This window comes from Astyanax mexicanus, chromosome 12, assembly GCF_023375975.1.
Source record: "Astyanax mexicanus isolate ESR-SI-001 chromosome 12, AstMex3_surface, whole genome shotgun sequence".
Classification (NCBI taxonomy): Eukaryota; Metazoa; Chordata; class Actinopteri; order Characiformes; family Acestrorhamphidae; genus Astyanax; species Astyanax mexicanus.
In genome coordinates, this window is record NC_064419.1 from 38,459,373 (window position 1) to 38,478,904 (window position 19,532).

A 19,532-nucleotide genomic window follows, 5' to 3' on the forward strand; every position below is an offset into this window, starting at 1 on the left:
CTCAGTGAAGATTCACAGTGGAAACCAAACATCATCCCCCAAACCATGTGTGGCTTTAACACAAAAAAAAAAGAATAAACTGTTTGTTTTGTTATGACTTACTATCTCAAATTAATTAGATATATCTAAAAATAATGACTTAGTATCTCAAAATAATGACTTCTTAATAATTATATTTCATGGTAAAGTTTATAGTTAGAGAGTGGGGACAGTGACTATCTTAAAATCTATCTTAAAATGACTTATTATTTCTGAATAATGAGATAGTATCTCAAAAAAATAATGACTTACTCTCTTCAAATAATGACTAAGTATCTCTAAATAATGAGGTAATATCTCTAAATAATGACTTAATATCTTAAAACAATGACTTACTATTTCTAAATAATAAGATAAGCATTTAATTAATTAAATGTCATGGTAAAGTTTATAGATAGAGAGTAGAAATAGTATCTCAAAACAATGACTTAGTATCTCTAAATAATAAGATAAAATCTCAAAATAATGAATTACTATCTCTAAATGATAAGACAAGATTTTTTTTATAATTATATTTCATTGTAAAGTTTATAGTTAGAGAGTAGGGACAGGTAACAAACGCTATTTTTTCAGTGTTCTAAGTAGTTTTTATTAATGTTTTAATTACATATCATACTTTTGCAAATAGGTCAATGTACAAGGCACTATTCTTAATAATAAAAGTAATACATATTTTTTAATAATAAAAGTTATTTTGTGTGCACATTTATACATGTAATTTCCTGGGGACAGAACTTTCTATTCGATGGAATGGCCCATTTACTCAAAATAATGTAAGAGTATCTCAAAATAATGACTTACTATTTCAAAATAATGACTTAGTATCTCAAAATAACGACTTACTATGTTATAAAATTTAGATAATAAGTCATTCTTTTGAGACACTATCTCAGATTAATGAGATAGTATCTGAAAATAATTAATTAATATATTAAAATGACTTACTATTTCAAACTAATGAGATAATAAATGATGTAATTTACTTAATAATAAGTAAAAACATGTGCTGGATTTATTATTTTTATTTTAGGTGGCGATAATGGGCTTCCATAAAAAAATAATGTAAGGACAAACGCAAACATCCAAAATCATTACACACGCAAGAATGAAGAGTACAAATCTGTACCGTTTGGAGAAATGCTTGATCTGGCAACCCGGCTAGAGACGGCCGGTTAGCGCTGATCTGGGATCAGGTGGACCCACGTGCTGTGTTTCTATTGGCTGGTGGCGGATGACGCTGCGTGCTTGTGGCGGGAATCAGCTTCAGCGGTGCGGGGGAACGACGCTTATATTATCCCTGGTTATGCTGCTTTAGCTGCGGTTTACCGGTGTGAGAAACGGATACACTGGGTTGTCTTACTTAACTTATAATATAGCGAGCAGGTTAGAGACGGTGTGAGCGGTGTTTATGGCGGAGTGTTAGTTAGCTTTAGCTGCTGGAGCTGGAGTGTTTCAGCTCGCTGTTCTCTTTAAACGCGGGGGAGGCGCGGGTCTGTGTGTAGCTGGTTAATAAGGTTAAAGGCTGGTGGCGTTTAAAACTCGCAGCCATGAGTTTATTTAATCTCGAAAGATTCCGCTTTCAGAAAGAAAACACGAGCGAAAAGCTCCCATCCTCCCCGGCCCGGCTCCCCAAACCCGAGCAGCGCAGAGTGCTGTCCGGCTCGGATAAAGAGAATTACCCGGGTAAGAGTTTACCGGCGTTTCCCCTTTAAACACAAACTACAGATTCACTAACAACCCGATAAAAACCGGATAAATTCAGCTTAGTAACCGGTAACCTCGTTAAAGATAGTTTAGCTCGCTGGCAATCCTTCTCTCCGGATATCTTATCCCTTTGTACCGGTTAGCTGTGGCTGCAGACTGCCTTTGTTTAGCTAGCTGGGCCTTCATTTGAGATGTTTGCGATTTTTTTGTTGCTAAATAACTCGTTAATTTCTATGTTTGTCACGATAACACAATAATTTTTTGAACGATATATCGCAGAAATATACCCCATAAATTATCGCTTTAATCAATATTGTTGCCATTTTAACCTTCTCACTAGGATGCTAACTCTGATGCACTTGCCCTTTCCATCAGAGGTAACGCATGCTTTTCATTTTCTTAGGCCGGTCCTGATGAGTGCCAGTTTCATCCTAATGTCTTTAAAGGCCTTTGCGACTGCACTTAACCTCTCAATTGTCTGCCTGATATTACACCCCTAAATCTTGAGGATTTCTATTCAAGCATTACATAAAAGGTTTAAATTTTGATAACGAACATTACTGACAATCTTAATTGCATAAAAATAGTCAAGTAAATCTGCAAGTGTCAAAATATAATAAATTAAATAATAAAATTGGCTTTTTCCTGAACTTAATTTTGAAATTAATACAAATTCTGAATACAAATCAGCTAGTTCATGGCCTCCAAACCCTTCGTTTCTTCATGGTTGTCTAGTTTGTTTGTTTTTTGTCTATTTTTCAACATGCAGAATTTGGGTTGATTCCTGCTACTGATCTGAAAATATTAATTGGTGTAGAGAGAAAACAGGCAGCTTCTCAGCTAGGATATTTCAAAGCCCTCAGTTTTTAAATTTTGTATCACCTACACCTGTAACCTGTATACAGGTCAAGGCATGTTAAGAGGTTAAGGATACTTTTTACTCTTTTGGCATTCTGTAGATTGGCTGACCTTCATTTGTCAAAGTAAATAGCTCATTTATTTCTAGGCCTGTCACAATAATCACTTTTTTTTATGATATATCGTCCCAGGATACTCCTTAAACTATTAAACACATCTTAGTAGACTGCCCTGCACCAGAAATAACTTTTATAGGGTTACAAATGTGAAAGAATTGTTTGAAAAGATTCCACCAGCTAAAATACTTACTTTTCTGAAAGTCCTTCATATGAAGACACTGATTTAAGTCTGTGATGCTCAATTTATGAACATTGTTGATGCCATAAAATAGCCAACATGTTGCTCATATGGCACAAAGCCCAAACAAAATATCAACCCAGAAATTATCGCGATAAACAATATTGTCGTCAATTAATCTTCTAACTAGGCTGGTAACTCTGATGAACTTATCCATCATAATGTTTTTGATGGTCTTTGTGATGGCACTTGAGGATACTTTTAAAAATGTTTGACATTTTTAAGTTGACTGACCTTTTATTTCTTAAAGTAAATTAATCGTTACAACATGTCTGCACCCATTAAAATTAGGCACACCACACTACAAGCTAATATTACTCATGTTTTACTTTACAATTACTTGCTACTTTGTTTTGGTCTAATGCATAAAATCCATTTAGGTTTGTGGGTGTAGCGTGACAGAATTAAACATTTTAAGGGATATGAATACTTTTTTCAATACTTTTTACTAGGGTAACAAAATATTCCCTGAACATTCTTTTAACACTTCAGCTATCTCAATATAATGATACCCATGATGTGTACAAATCATTGTAGCTGTAGCTTGTGTGCTGTTTGAAACATAGCCTTTGCTCTTATATCAACAGCACGTTTAGTGAAACCAGACGGCAGACGAGGTCCAGGCAAAATTCCACGACATGCCCTGGATGACGTGTCCTCTGAAGATGAGGTGGTTAGGAAAGTCCAGTAAGTGCAAAAGATATATCCCATATTATTTAACTTTGCCATTCTGTCCATGTTGGTATCAGTTCACACACAGATTGTGTACAGGAAAAGTGGTTGCAGAAAAAAATGTGAATTTTCTGTTTGTATATACAGGTCTGCTGTACAAACGAAGAAAAATTCAGAATCTGAAAAGCAGATCAGTGATGAGTTGGAGGATAAACTTGACAAACTTCTTGAAATGTTTCCTCAGAGGAGCAGAAGTGAATTGCTGGAGGTAAGCACATTTTATTACTATTTTTAGCCTAAATATTGCATGGAAGCCACCGGAAAATCATTCGCTATTGCAAAACTTCTTCTATGAACACTGAGTTGAAAGGAATGCAAATACGAAATGTTGATAAATTATTGTAAAATTGATTGGATTGTAGTTAGTAGCAACATATTAATACTGCAGTCTACAGCTTGCCACTAATTTAGTATCAGTGTGAACTACAGTAAAAATGCTCTAACAGTAGCAAGATGTCCCTAGTGGCACATACATTTTTTGGTTTCTACAGTTTTTTTTTGTTTGTTTGTTTGTTTGTTTATATCAATATCGGAATTATCACAGACCAGTTTTAAATGGTTTTCTTCGATCTCATAAAAAATAATTTGGTTATCTTCAGTAATGCCAAGTAGACTTACCTAATTTTGCGACTAACAGATGTTATATATTTTCATTATTATTATTTTTAATCCCACCCACTTAGCTGCACTCCTATTACTCGCAAGCCCTAACACCAGGTGGGTGATAACTAGCACATGCCTCCTCCGATACGTGTGAAGTCAGCCACCACTTCTTTTCGAGCTGCTGCTGATGCAGCATTGCCGAGTAGCGGCACAGTGCGCTCGGAGGAAAGCGCAGCAACTCTGTTCCAATACATCAGCTCACAGATGCCTTGTGCTGATCATCACCTTAGGTGTGATGTGGGGAGAGAATGTCATCTACCCACCCAGAGAGAGCAAGGTCAATTGGGCTCTCTCAGGGGGTCCGGCAGCTGGTGACTGTGATTTAAACAAGCAGTCTTTTGATCATAGTTGCATTGCCCTAGTCTGCTGGGCTGCAGAGCCCCATACCATTGCCATATTTTCTTGAGGCATTCATGACTGCTATGAATCACTTAAACAGATTTTCAGAAGTTTCAAACCCAGAAACATTCCACTTCAAGACCACATAAGCCAAGTCATGGACCTCATTTTCGTTTCAAAAGAAAATCTTCTTTCAGATTTCAGTGGTAGTTCATGTGAAACATAAAAGTTCATTCATGCTTTTTTTTATTTTTTTATTTAGACCTTGTTTTTTACCCTTAATCATACAGGTGCTTGAGGAAACCAGCACACTAGAGGGAGCTGTTGCACAGTGCTTAGTGGTTTATGGAGACAAAGGTATGCATCAGTCATTTGAAAAATTGTGATTCCTCTTATTATGCTAAATTGCAAAGTTGTGAACATTTTATAACACAATATTACAGTACTGCAACATGATGAAAAAAAATTACTGATGTCTAGGCTTTGTATTTGTACAGATTCAAATAAAGTGGAAAGGACATCAACATGCAGTGATCATTGTGACGTGCAAGCGAAGAAGCGGCGAAAAACTGTGGTACAGTTTCTCTTGTTTTCTTAGATTTTTATAAACCTCTGCAAACTTTTGACAATATTGGTAGAAAAAATGCATTTGGAAATTATCGAATGATATTCCTATATTTAATGCATGAATCTGATCTTAATGCAGATATCTGATTCTGAGTCTGAGTCTGATTCTGAGTCTGAGTCTGATCCTGACTCTGAGGAGGAGGAGGAGGAGGAGGAGGCGGAGGAGGGGGAGGGTCAGGAGCCAAGCAGTATGCAACAAGAAGCTCTAGTGCACAAAATGAAAAAGGAAATACCTGAATATGAAAATGATGTGGGTTAAACTGATCACATTGCTTTTGGGAAATAATAGTGTGTATTTGTGTGCTTCTTTCATGTGCTGTATGTGATTTTTATTTTTATATTTTTTTGGCAGGTGCTAAGGGATGTTTTAAGAGAACATAACTGGAATCTCCAGAATGCCTTAGGATCATTACTCTTGTTCTCATCAGGAACAGGTGAGTAACTGTATGTTCACACCAAACGCGATAAAATCGCTCTGTGCAATGAGTCGCTTGGGGACGTGTCTCACTCAGAACGAGCTGTCGGTGGTGGGCGTTTCCAAATATGGCACATACAGAAACAAGGGTTCAGCCTATCTACACAATTCCTACACCTTAAACAGTCGTACAGATGTTTCACAAACAATAAATCTTTATATCTTTTATAACTACTATTAAGTACAATTATTTAACATATTGACTGTAATATGAAATAATTTAAAAGTTTACTTGAATATAATACATTTTTCCTTAATGTAGTAAATCACTATCTTAGTATGTGTGTGTATATATGTATATATGTATGTTTGTGTGTGTGTGTGTGTGTGTGTGTGTGTGTATATATATATATATATATATATATATATATATATATATATATATATATATATATATATATATATATATATATATAATTTAAAATATTGTTAACATAATTTATAAACAATTCCTTGGATGTAGTTATGTTTACCTAAAAATAGAAAATCATCCACTTGATTTAATGAACAGTATTTCTCTTAATTTAATGAATAATTCCCTTCGTTTTAATAAATCCTTCTGTTAAATTTAATACATGATTCCCTCCCTTTTTAATAAATCGTTCTGTTAAGTTAAAAAAAAAATCCTCAGTTTTAATTAAATCGTTCCAAATTTCATAAAAAAATTCCTCCGTTGTAATAAATCGTTACGTTAACTTTAATAAATAATTCCCTTTATTTTAATTAAAGGTTCTGTTACCAAAATTCCCTTAGTTGTCCTAAATAAGTTCGGTTAATTTAATAAATAATTTCCTCAGTTTTAATATATAGTTTTCTATTAAATAAGGTAATTCTGTAAGGATTTACTTCTGGTTAATAGTATAGTGGGGTACCTCAGATCAGCTCAGTTTAGTTCTGTTCCCACTCTTCGTTTTGCTGGCGGAATAAATCTTCAGTAGGAACCGAAAATCAGAGCTGAGATTTCAGGCCGGACATATGCGAATCTGTCTGACTTAAGGTTTTGTACCATATTGGTTCTGCAATGTTGTTGTTAAATGTAGACAATTCTCTCTCTCTCTCTTTTGTAAATGCTTACCTGTTGTTGATGTGTCCCCCATCCCCTCCAGGAGATTCAAGTTTTGAAATAGCACAGGAGAAAAAAACGAAATCTTCGAAAAAGTCAGCAAAGAACATTCAAGAGAGCAAAAGAAAAGTAAAGCAAAAGACAGATTCTAGTCTTTCAAGATGGCTGTCAACTGTTTCCAAAAACTCCCACCAAAAGGTCCAAAACATCTCAAAAGGATCAGCACCCACAAAAACCAAAACAGCAAGTAGCAACCATACAAGAAGAAAAGAAGAAAAGTTGGAAGTGCTGCAAAACAGTGACGACTCAGATGGTGAAGAAGAGCTTGAGGGTGAAGTTGGAAGCGATTCTGATTTTGACTCTGATGCTGAGGACTATAGCTTTGATGACAAAACTAAGGAACAAGTGTTAAAATTTCTCCAAGAGGCGTCATTAGATGAACTGGCATTGATCTCTGGATGTTCGCTGAAGAAGGCCCAGAAGATCATTGAGATGAGACCTTATAAAAGATGGCAAGACTTGGTAAGGATAAGTACTGCTCTCCTCCTCTTTGTCTTTCAAATCTGTCTTTCACACAGAACTGCTTAGTCTAATTCTTTGAATTTGGGTCCCACCCCCACCATCTTAGCACATTTGAATTAAAAGGGCACAGAGTTGAAGACTGTGATGAAATATTTTTTAAAGGAGTTAGCATGCCATTGGTGTCATCTTTTTTATATCTAGTGTCTACAACTACAAAGATGTTTTTTAGACAGTGATGGATGACAAGATAACCTGTTGACTTTAGTTTTGCTTTAATTAATTATGTGACAATGCTTTTCCCTGTAAGGCAGGTATGTTCTTTTCATTACAACTCGGGGCTATTCATTATAGGGTCGTCTCTTTAATGGAAAATATATAAATATATATTAACAGTTTACTTTCAGGTTTGAAACACTGCTAACCAAATATCTGTCCTTTTTGTATTTGATACTTTCTTTGACAAATATCAGAACATAAAAGATTGAAGTGTCTGATTTTTTTCCTTTTTATTTATTTATGAATCACTCAAATACTCCATTTGATTTGTTAGTGATGAATTAGATATGTTTGATATAAAAGTACCTTAATTTAATTACTTTGTCACATGATCAGTAGATTACATGATTATTAGTATAGCTGATAATAATAGTACATGTACAATATTTTTTTTCTCTCTCTCCTCTCTCTCTCTCCTCTCTCTCTCTCTCCTCTCTCTCTCTCCTCTCTCTCCTCTCTCTCCTCTCACTCACTCACTCACTCACTCACTCACACACTCACACACTCACACACACAGAATGAGCCGTTCTCTAGGGCTAACGGCCTGTCTATGGACCTGGTTGATGGATGTAAGTTGGTGCTGAAAGAGAGACAGGTGCTGAAGCAGCTCATGGGCCGATGTGAAAGCATAGCCAAGAAGATGACCAAAGATGTCGCTGGGGTCATTAAGAATGGCACGTGCTCAATGAAGCAACCATCTGTTCTCAACCCAAAGTGAGGACATCTTTTTTTTAATTTTTTTTTTTATTTTATATATTTGAGTGTGTTTACATTCACTTCCTAATATGTCTACTACAGAATGTCAGAGTTTGTTAGTTATCCGGTCAACATGTTTACATAAACTCGCATGATCAGATAATGGGGAAAATAATTGAGATATTTTGCGCTTCATTTACCTTGGATGTCACATAAAGCATTCAGATATCGATCAGGTTAGCATTGCTAGCAAACCAATTGGTAGCATTATGCAGCGTTTTATGCATCCAAACGCCATGCCATGTCCTCCATATCTAAAAACAATAGAAACAGCTGAACGTGAGATTTAAAAGGCATTTAATATCCAGATGCTGTTCACAACAAGGATAGTATTGATATTTAGTTTTTAAATATATAATCTCTTGTTTTTGGATGCTTTTGGAGACACCAACTAAGTTGAGTGTAATTCATGTGAGTGAACCATTGTAATGCGGTACTTTTACAAATTAACAAGAAAATTTGTAGTGTGTAAATTTGAACAATCAACATTGTTGATTATATTGACTAATCGTTGAAGCCCTAATAGAAACACCAATAGATAAAAGTAAATATAAACTGTATAATATAATGCATTTTCTAGTGCTGATGGATGGATGGATGGTTTATTGATCCCAGATGAGAGGAATAAGATGTGACGTAAACAAAACGTAAAACAGACTTCATTAAGAGCTGCAGAATGAACATAAATTTGCTAGAAAAGATTTTTTAGTCTTTCAGTTTCTGTGTCACTAGGAAAGGTCACTTATTTCTGGTACTGTTTTTTGGTACAGTTTTCTGGCCTGTTTTAACATCAAAAATATTAGCTAAAATCAATCTGTGTTTTTATCTGATATCAGACATCACTCCAGCCTAAGAAATTAGAGAATGATGTTTGCCTAGCTACTTGAAGAATCAGATATCTGCAGTAATCTGATTATAATAGGCATTTTGAGTACATTTATTTGTGGTAATTCAATAACTAATGTTGGTTTATGTCAACTTTCAGGTTTAAATTGCAGCAGTACCAGTTAATTGGCTTGAAATGGCTTATCCTCCTTCACCAGCATAATCTAAGTGGAATTCTAGCTGATGAAATGGTGAGTTTTCTGTTTGTCTGTTTATTTCTTCTCTCATCCAGCATCAGTATCTGATGTATCTGAAAAAAGCTCTCTTGGATAAATGGGCAAAACACACCCACACACACACTCACAAATCTTGTAAAAATGCCTTCCTAGAAAAGTAGAAGCTGCTGAAGTTTCAAAGCAGAGGATCAACTTCACACCACTGTTTTTTCTGCTTTTTTTAGGGTTTGGGAAAGACAATTCAGGCCATTTCTTTCCTAGCTTACCTCCTTCAGAAGGGGAATAAGGGACCCCATCTTATTACAGTGCCTTCTTCCACTTTGGGTAAGGCATAAAATGATGATTAACACTACATTAAGGAAATTAATGATTGAACTTTGCTCTTTTTTCTATAGCTGTTGAGTTAAATTTCCTTTTCTGTGATTTAGATAACTGGGTGAGAGAGCTAGAGCTGTGGTGCCCAAGCCTCAAAGTAATTGTTTACTATGGTGAGTAAATTATTAGTAGTAAAGTATTATTATATATTTTTATATTTAAGATAACTGGATGAGTTTTTAAAATGGAAATTCTGCATAGTAAAGGTTCTGTCTAGAAATTTTACTCTACAGGGTTCTTAAGGCTACATTCATACAGCAGCTTAAATGCAGTTTTCTCACTAGATCTGATGTGTGGTTTGGTGTTTAAGACTTTTTGACCCCAAATATGAATGAGTTGTAATACGTGTTTACCAATTTTCATCTTCGGACAGCCTTTTTCCCCAAGTGTTCCTTTAGCTTGTTCGTATTTTTATAAATTGAATATTTTTTTCAAATTTTAGTACATAAATAAATTAAATCATTCATTTTTTTGCCATTCTCACTGCATCTCAGTTGTCGGCTTTGGGCCAGTTTTTACCTGCTGTCTGTAGCTAAAATACCTTGTTTGATTTTAAATTTAATTAATGTACTTTTTCCAGGCTCTGTGGAGGACCGTAAATACCTCAGGCATGACATTCTGAACGGTCGAGTGGACTTTAATGTCATAGTGTCTACGTAAGTTTGGGATGGGAATTGATGATTTAAGCTTTTTTTACAAATCACAATGAGTAGTAGCTTTGATTGTTCTAAGCATGCTTCATTTATTTAGTGTTATTTATTGTTTGTTCCTTTACAGATATAACCTCACTATAGGGAATGAAAATGACCGCAGTCTCTTTCGCAAGTTGAAGCTGAATTACGCAGTGTTTGATGAAGGTCACATGCTGAAGAACATGAACTCCCTGCGATACCGCCATCTCATGTCCATTAATGTTAGTGCTTTGTAATTTGATTTACTCTGTGCTTACAAGGATCAAACTGATTTAGTACATCAATTTTACGTACAGCTTAACTTTTTTGCATTATTTGCTTGCAGGCTGAGCACAGATTGCTGCTGACGGGAACTCCTCTACAGAACAACCTGCTGGAACTAATATCTCTGCTCAACTTCATCATGCCCTCCATGTTCTCTAGCAGCACCTCACAGATCTCAAAGATGTTTTCCACGGTAGGGCTGTTTTGAGCAATCTGGGATTAGAAGCGTGGGAATTAAACAAGTTTTATTTTTGCAGCAGCAGCAGCTTTGGAAACGCAACAGAATTGGAGAAGTGCTATCTTGGCTCTTAGAGTTGAACCGAGCAGGTTTGGTGGTTTTTAAAAGGAAGATCTTGGTAAAATGGAAACTGGCTTTGATGGCATGTGTTCCTGTAAACAGTAGAAGAATCTGAGAACTGAAAATTTACTGAGTTAAATACACTCACTGACTGAAGGCTTGGGGTAGTTTCCCAAACAGGGATGAAGCCTAGTATTAGAAATGGAGAAATCAATCGGAAATCAAGTCTCGGACCAGTCATTCTTTAACTGTGTAGTTCTGGTGAGCCTGGCTCAGATTTCTGTTCTTGGCTGATAGAAGTGGAACCCAACTTGGGCCTCTGCATTTTAATTGCTTTCTGCTTACAACAGTTTTACAAGCTAGGGGTCTGAGTTACTGTAGCCATTGACTTTTCTCAACAAGCTGTTTCTGTCTGCAGAACTTCCCCTGGCTGGATGTCTTTTCAATAAAGCACCATTCTGAGTAAACAGAAGAGGCTTTTACTGATATATCATCCAGCCCCTGTTATATAATTCATACAAATTGTATTTTATGCAGTCTATGGTTCCAGGCCTTTCACAGTTGTATTCTCTTGTTTGCACAGTTTGTTATAGGCAGTCTAGGTGTGTGTAGTATTACTAGCAGTAGTGGTGTGTTTTGCTGGGAAATAACTGTGGGACAAATACATTTACAGCATAGTTGTAGCTGGAAATAACCGGTTCTATCATGAGCCCTCATGAGGGCTTGCTATTTGAGCTATTTGTACTCTGCGGTTCTGTTTTAGTACTGGTGCATACCTTTTGCATGCTGGCTGACTTCTGTGTTCATAGACAATTGTTCATTGTCAAATTAGCCATACAAAAGAAGTTTAGAAGATGGCTTCTAAATACTGTGTGACTTTGTCCTCAATATGCTTCAAGTGGGTGGCTGTTTGACAAACCTAGCACAACAATTTTTAATTTGATCAAATTATTTTGGAATGAATTCTGCTGTTTTTTTTTTAGGATTGACAATTTTTGTGATTTTTTTTTTTTTTTTTTTTTACCCCCATTTCCCCATTAGAAATCATCAGAAGAGGAGAGTAGTTTCCATAAGGAGCGTATTGCACAAGCCAAGCTCATCATGAAGCCCTTCATCCTAAGACGAGTCAAGAGCGAGGTAATGACTGCCTCTTGTATCTTTATTTTAATCCTTTGACATGTGTGAATGTCATGTGCTTAGGTTTTATGAACGTTCTAAGGAGCTTATGCTAATTATGTCCTCCTTATACTGTAGGTGCTGAAACAACTTCCGGCCAAGTTTGAGAAGATAGAAATGTGTCCCATGAGTGATGCTCAACAGCAGCTCTACGAGGAACTCTGGAAGAGGGCCAAGAGCAATGCTGTCCCTGGACAAAGTATGCATTAAAAAGATGTAAATGGATGTTAAACCTGTCTTAAAGATGTTGGTTATTTTTGTAAGCACTCGTCTACCGTTTTAAGAAGGTGTAGACATTTGATCTGATTGACACACTTTTTTGTTGTTGTTTTCTTGTAATTTTTGCACCTTCAGAGCGTGATATTTGTAATGTGATGATGCAACTCAGGAAAATGGCCAATCACCCTCTGCTGCATCGGCAGTACTACACCACTGAGAAACTTGCTGCAATGAGTCAAGCCATGCTGAAGGTAAAAATGGGCCTGTTTTACTTTGGTGCATATAGGGCATTTGAGTTGTGTTAAACTGCAAGTTTTGTACCTGTAGTAAGTCAAAATAAATGCATACATTACATTTAAGGCATTTAGTGAACAGCCAGGAGTCTAAGCGCTTGGCTGGGATTTGGCAGTTTTAATCTTGGTGTCTTTAAATAGGGTGCAAGTAAATATTTAAGTGATCACCATTATCAGTTATTATTTGTGTATCGTGTTTGTACACTAAGAGTGTGCCATATCAGATCGTTGGTGATGATATTGCCAAAAATGTTGAATATCGTGAACAATATTATACCCTGAAATATCGTGCCGTATCGCTCATCCCTAATTATCACATCAGGGTACTACTTTTTTGCCGTTTTTAGCAAAAGAAAAATTCACACTCTTCTCATTTGCCATTATATATCTACTAGAGACACATTATATCTGACCAGTATCATTCATTTTACTTTATTCCTGGATACATGGAGACATTTGGAGTGCATTATTATTAGTATCATGACATTCTAAATAATTGACTTTTGTTACAAATCTGATATATATATTTTTTATATCTGTTAGCCATATCATATTGCATGCAATAATAAAATTCCAAATAATTTTCCTAATTCAGGGTTTGTCATATCGCCAAAAGTATTGCTATCGTGAAAATACCATGAAATATCATGATTATAATTTTAGAGCCATATCGCCCACCCCTATCACTGACATACCACAAGTCATGGGCCAGAAACTAGTATCATGTCCCATGACTTCTGGCTCTCACTACTAGACCTGGCTCGAACTCCAATAATTCATTTACTTCAATCACTTTACCGTGAGCATGCTTGCATGTGCTGGCCAAAGTACAATTGTAAATTGGAACATTGGTAAATTGTGCATTGGAACATGGTTCCTGCTCATAGGAGGCAATGATTTGAGGAGATGGTAGAACAAAAATTCTCGTCTAATATCAGAGTAGTCAACAACCCAAATAATCGTTAGTTGCAGCCCTAGACAGCGTGCATTCTTATTTTCAGTGTTGCTAATTGCTAAGTTGCTAATTTATTTAAGTTGCATGTTTCTCTTCTCTTAGGAGCCAACACATTTTGACGCAAACCCTGCACTGATCCAGGAAGATATGGAGGTCATGTCAGACTTTGAGCTTCATAACCTCTGTAAGGAGTTTAGCTCGATCAGCAGCTACCAGCTGGACAAGAAGCTCCTCTTGGACTCTGGAAAGTTCTCCCTGCTAACCAGGCTCCTGGCTGAGCTCAAAGAGAAGGTAATAAGAGGCTTTGAGATTTGATGGATGGTTGCTTTTTTGAACTTGTTTATTTGTGTAGAATTGGTTTAGTTTGACTCTTGAACTGCCTACTCTTTAGTCGCTAAATTTCATATGCTCTCCTCAGGGTGACCGGGTGGTGCTCTTTAGCCAGTTTACTATGGTGCTGGACATTGTAGAAGTTCTGATGGAACACCTTGGTCATGAGTATGTTCGACTGGATGGCTCTATACCTATGGCAGAAAGGTTGGTGCATGTAATGTAATTTAAAGTTTTTGAACATGTTTTCTGGATTCCTTAAAGATTGTGGTGTCTCATTTTGCTTTCCTTGCCTTTTTTTTTTTTAAGAATTGGCCTAATAGACAAATACAACACAGACCCTGAGGTATTTGTCTTCCTACTGTCTACTCGTGCTGGAGGCCAGGGAATCAACCTTGCCTCTGCTAACACAGTGATCATCCATGATATTGACTGCAATCCTTTCAATGACAAACAAGCAGAAGACCGCTGTCATAGAATGGGACAGACCAGGTTAGTAAAGTAGAAAAATTGGATTATAAAGCATGATCACTTTGTAAATTCTGTCTGGGCATGCCTTAAGTGCAGCTTGGATGAGGTTACTGATTGTGTTTCAGTTCCACAAAATGTTAGCTTGTTTTGCAAGAGCAGTTAACAGCTTTCTAAGCTCAAATTTAGATACTTAAATTCTATGGATTCAAACATTAGAGAAAGAATGGGTCGCATTCTGGAGCTCAGTAAATTCCAGTGTGGTACTGGGATAAGATGCCACCTCTGTAACAAGTCCAGTCGTGAACTTACCTTACTACTAAATATTCCCTAGCCAACTGTCAGTGATAAAACACAGTGGAAGCGACTGGAAAGGACAGCAACTCACTGTCAACATAAAATAACAGCAGCAGGGGTGATAGCGTTCCGGCGCCGCGCCGGAAATCCGGCGTAGCGTGGCTCTATAAAAAAAAAAATATATATATATAAATAAAATAAATAAATAAATAAATAGAGCCGGTTCAGGTATTAAGTCCCGCCTCTCAGTAGAAACAGCCAATCAGCTTGCTGTTTTTTTTTTTTTTGCGGAGGAGCGGGGGAAGCCCCTCCCTTGCTGTGAGATTTAGCAGCGGGATCGGACGCAGCAGCTTCAGCTGATTTAAAAACAGATCTGGATATACGGAGATTTTTCTCAAAAAATAACGGTAGGCTAAACACGTAAACTGTGATGATATGTTTCTGATAGCTGGTTAAAAATACACTTCTTGTATCAGCACACAGATTAAACCCACTGTGATTAATAAACTGCAGCTGTGTTAGTGAGTTAGCTTGATAGGGAGTCAAGGTTTTAGAAAATAAATAAACTATATATGTAATGTTCAACTTGCCCTGTACCTGATCAGCTAATCACTATTTCACATATTTCACTGTCGTTATTAGTTTAGGATTACAGGAGAAAATGAATATAGCTAATTAGCTAGAAGCCAGATGTAGTGGATAGTCAGAATTTAGTACAGTACTTTATGTTTGTAGTTTAAAGCAGTTTCTTAACCCTGATCACTGAACTAAAATTGTGTTTTCCACAATTCCACAATCATTTCACCTAGATTTTCACCTGATCTTGATTTTCACCTAGAGTGACAGCTGTCACAGTGAAAATGAAGCGGAGTTATGAAAGTGGTTGTGCTAAACGAAAGAAACGGGCAGAGAGCAAAAGAATCGCAGATGCACTGCCAAAATTCACCTCCTTTTTTACACCTCCTGAACCGATCAGTGTTTTTGGGGCCGATTCCGATCGCCGGTCGTCTTTCACCACGATGGGCCGATCGCCGATACCGATCTTGGGCGGGGCCAAATGCCACATTAATGCCACACAGGTGCCTGGCAAACCTGGCTGGTACAGATTCCCCTAATTACATCCACACCAAAGCAAACACTGGTAATTTACGCTGCTAGTAAATAAACATGAATGTTACTGACCAAAATAAACGCTTTTTATGAGAGATATAAGTTCTGTGTAAATATTTATAAGACAATACCTGACAAAATCAGTTTTAATGACGTTAAATAAACATCACTGTGACAGCGCTAGTCGCAGTTTCACCGCAGTAAAGGACGAGGAGGTGAATCACTTATCTAACCAGCCTTTACTGATTTCTGCTCCAATAACCCTTTCAATAACCTCCAATAGCCTTTAATAGTCTTCAGTAGCCTTCAACAGTCTAACCTTGCAGCCGTGGTGTGTCCACTAAACTCCGTAGTTATAAACATCATGAGGTTAGCAGCGCGCTAACTGACCTGTTTATAATGTAATCCGAGCAGTGCCTCCGTGACAACTGCTGCTGTTAGCTGCTTTGGCTGAAAGGTGAACTGTAGAGAGCTGTATTATCCGTTTTTAAAACCTTTTCCTACACAGATGAACTTAAAAAAAACGTGTAAAAAAAACGCTCCAGACTGGCTGAGCTGACCTCTGTAGCCCGTGGCTGGGCTGTAGCTGTGACTGAGTAAAGACAGCGGGGGCTTGTGCTGCTGCAGCTCCCACTAGTGTTTGGATGAGGAACTGCAGCTTCTTGTAAGTGAGCAGTTTCACCGGTTTCACCAGTTTCATCCACACACAGCTCTGATAAACTGCTTAACCCTAAACTCCTGAATCAGATCGGCTAAAACCATAAGAATATCTGCAGAACAGTGTTAATATGCAGTAGAATATACAGAACAGTGTTAATATGCAGCAGAATATACAGAACAGTGTTAATATGCAGTAGAATATGCAGGATCAGGGTTGAGAAACACTGCTGTAATGTGACTTCTGTTCATTTGTAGTTCACAGTAAGACCACATGTCCTGACGTTTATAAAAATCTCTATGAAACATAAAGTTACATTATTTTACACAAGGACACCATCTTAAGAAGAGCTCTCAGTAGAAAAAATAAAAATAAAAGTGCACTTTTTTTTTTACAAGAGTGGAGAAAATGTAAATATGAAAATGAAAACGTTATCTAAAATGTGTCACTTGACAATAAGGTTATACACAGACTATTAAATGTTTGAATAATGTGTCAACATTTATGCCTATGTTACGTCACATATGCAGTCTGTTGTCCCTCCCCAACAACCCCCCCCCCCCCCCCCCTCCTCACCCTGTTGGAACAGGGAAAAAAAGTTCAGGCTCAGGATTTTTTTTCACTATCACCCCTGCAGCAGGGTCAGCAGATGCTAAGCAGCACAGTGCACATGGCCTTGAGATTAGCTCAACAATTGTTGGGCTGACGAGCAGATACTTTTGGCAAAATAATGCATCTCTAAAAACCACTTCATATTAACCATAACCACATTTGAGTCATGGGTTGGTCAAATGGAGAGAATTAACTGCATAAGCACTTTTCACAGTAAAGTTTTTTTTTCATGAACCTGTTACGCTGAATTAGTGCTAATACAAATATAGATGTACCTGTTCACTTACTAAAACCAGACTAAAAACCAGAAGTTACAATTATTTTTTCCACCGGTTTAATAATCGCTTCGCTGGCCACTCGAACCAAAAGTCTGAAGCTTGTCTAAAGCCCTATCCGGACGGGATTAGTTCCTGGGGTAGTTTTTCTTTTATATGGGAGGGGGGGTCCACTGTGATATTTTATTCCTGTCCAAAACAACCATGTCTGTTTTTCTCTCAGATGTCCTCTGAGAAAATGACAGGCTAAAATACCAAGTTTTTCGCTGAAATCTGTGGTCCTCCGGTAATTTTAGTCCCTTCCAGATGCACATCTGAGTTTTGTCACCTCGCGATTAATAAAATAGCTATTTGTCCACTGCCACACACCATTATTACACTTTGGGCGAGTGTTTCCACAGAGATCCACATAAACACAACAGCGAGTTTTACTGAATGTGATGTCATGTGACTGAGAGCCAAAAACTTACTGGTCCTCCTGTTTTTTCAATTGCAGTCTGAATGCAAGAATTTTATCACTGAGTAGAAGTGTGTGATATTTTTCACAGATGTCCCCCTGAGAAACTAATCACGTCCGGAAAGGGCTTAATAGCATTAGAAACAACTGGGAGGAATCCTTCTTCTTACTTTTGCTCATTGTCTAAAATTACTCCAAATGGTTTGAATAGGTTGGTTAAATTTCTCTGCTGTTAGCAGAATAATTGTTAAGCAGATGACAAAAGATTAATAATTTCATACCTTTTTTTTTTTATATACAGGTCTGTACAAGTAATTAAACTTGTTAGCAAAGACACCATAGAGGCCTGCATGCTTCGTGTGGGCCAGGAAAAGCTCAAACTTGAACAAGACATGACTACTGAAGGTGAGAATAAACGAAAAACAGATCCATAACCTTTTAGATCTGCTGTACTTAATCATTAATTTCACATTTGCCTTAGGAAGTTTCACCCCTATTATATATCTATATTTATGTATTTATTTATTTTCCTTATAGATGATGAGGGCTCTATGACTGAGGATATGGCAGAGCTGCTTAAGGCATCGCTGGGCCTTTGATGTATCGCATTTAAGGATTACAGTATGATGTGATGGTCCTGCCTAGACTTTTTCACTCCACTGATTTCAATCAGTGCAATATGAGCAACACAACTACTTTCTAATGCCAGTGTTTGATTTGTTTACTTTACACCAGTGGTAAACTGCATGACCAGTAACAAGATGAAATATACATTTCAGAGAAACTCAGGTTTTCTTTTTTTTTCCCCTTTTATTATTTTTTTTTTAACCACCACAGATACCGTAACGTTTACCTTATTATTTTTTTTATATTCATTTCTCCGCTCAGGCTGAAAGTGCAAGACTGCCAGACTGGAATGTAACCTGTGATTTTATATAGGACTTGCTTATTAGTGTCTTGATGTACTGTATATATGTTCCTGTTGTATGTACATAAATGTGTCCTGTTAAATAAAGACCTTTAGTGATCTATTTTATAAGCTGTTCTTGACTAAGAGGTATGTGGTTACAAAAAAATAAGTAAAACTTATTCTCTACATTCATAATTTTTTTTTTCTATTCTAATTTTTCTATTTTACTTTTTTTTTTCTATTTCCAGTTATCCAATCCAAAACCTTAGTACTCTAGTCCTTCCCCTACTACATTTAATGCTTGCAATACAGCTCTTCTACAATACCTGTTTAACTATCCAATTTACTGGTCGTGTTACCAGGCCTCCAATGTGCTCAAAGGAAAGCGCCAGGCATGCATCAAATGCATCGGTGCTATTTTCCCCATGTAAATTAATTTTAGGGTTTACAATTATTGATTTCTAATTGTTTTAACATAATCACAACCTCTACAAGGTTCTCCCAAAGACCTTCTGACCATGATCAAACAAAGCGCAGCTGATGTGCTGCACCTTATTATAACTTTTGTTTTAATTACTAGTTAATGGGATGGGTCTTATGTGCATTTCTAGTAATTGCATTTTACAAATTTCTTTAAGTTTTATGTAAATTGTATTGCTTCCATTTCCTAC

General features: G+C 36.7%; 1 protein-coding gene across 3 annotated transcripts; it reads left to right on the forward strand.

Annotated features, from left to right (window-relative positions):
• Positions 1-1,276: 1,276 nt before the first annotated feature.
• Positions 1,277-18,982, forward strand: smarcad1a (SWI/SNF-related, matrix-associated actin-dependent regulator of chromatin, subfamily a, containing DEAD/H box 1 a). 3 transcript variants are annotated; one of them, XM_022671098.2, is made up of 23 exons: positions 1,277-1,722; positions 3,546-3,645; positions 3,778-3,898; positions 4,983-5,049; positions 5,190-5,266; positions 5,399-5,569; positions 5,672-5,753; positions 6,901-7,379; positions 8,173-8,369; positions 9,397-9,487; positions 9,697-9,796; positions 9,901-9,960; positions 10,428-10,503; positions 10,625-10,760; positions 10,865-10,996; positions 12,143-12,238; positions 12,356-12,476; positions 12,632-12,747; positions 13,847-14,035; positions 14,163-14,281; positions 14,384-14,566; positions 18,253-18,356; positions 18,489-18,982. In XM_022671098.2, exons 1-23 carry the CDS (start codon positions 1,587-1,589, stop codon positions 18,548-18,550), a joined length of 3,015 nt encoding a protein of 1,004 aa, XP_022526819.2. In that variant the 5' UTR covers positions 1,277-1,586; the 3' UTR covers positions 18,551-18,982. The 3 variants fall into 3 exon arrangements, with proteins under 3 accessions (XP_022526819.2, XP_049341543.1, XP_049341542.1); XM_049485585.1 differs by having other exon boundaries at positions 1,590-1,722; positions 4,955-5,049; XM_049485586.1 differs by lacking the exon at positions 5,399-5,569.
• The last annotated feature ends 550 nt before the right edge of the window (positions 18,983-19,532 follow it).

Coding starts and splice junctions, on each gene's coding strand:
- smarcad1a (XM_022671098.2), top strand. CDS start 1,587: ATGAGTTTATTTAATCTCGAAAGATTCCGCTTTCAGAAAGAAAACACG. Junction 5,050..5,189: donor AGTGGTTTATGGAGACAAAG/GTATGCATCAGT, acceptor GTATTTGTACAG/ATTCAAATAAAGTGGAAAGG. Junction 5,754..6,900: donor CTTGTTCTCATCAGGAACAG/GTGAGTAACTGT, acceptor CATCCCCTCCAG/GAGATTCAAGTTTTGAAATA.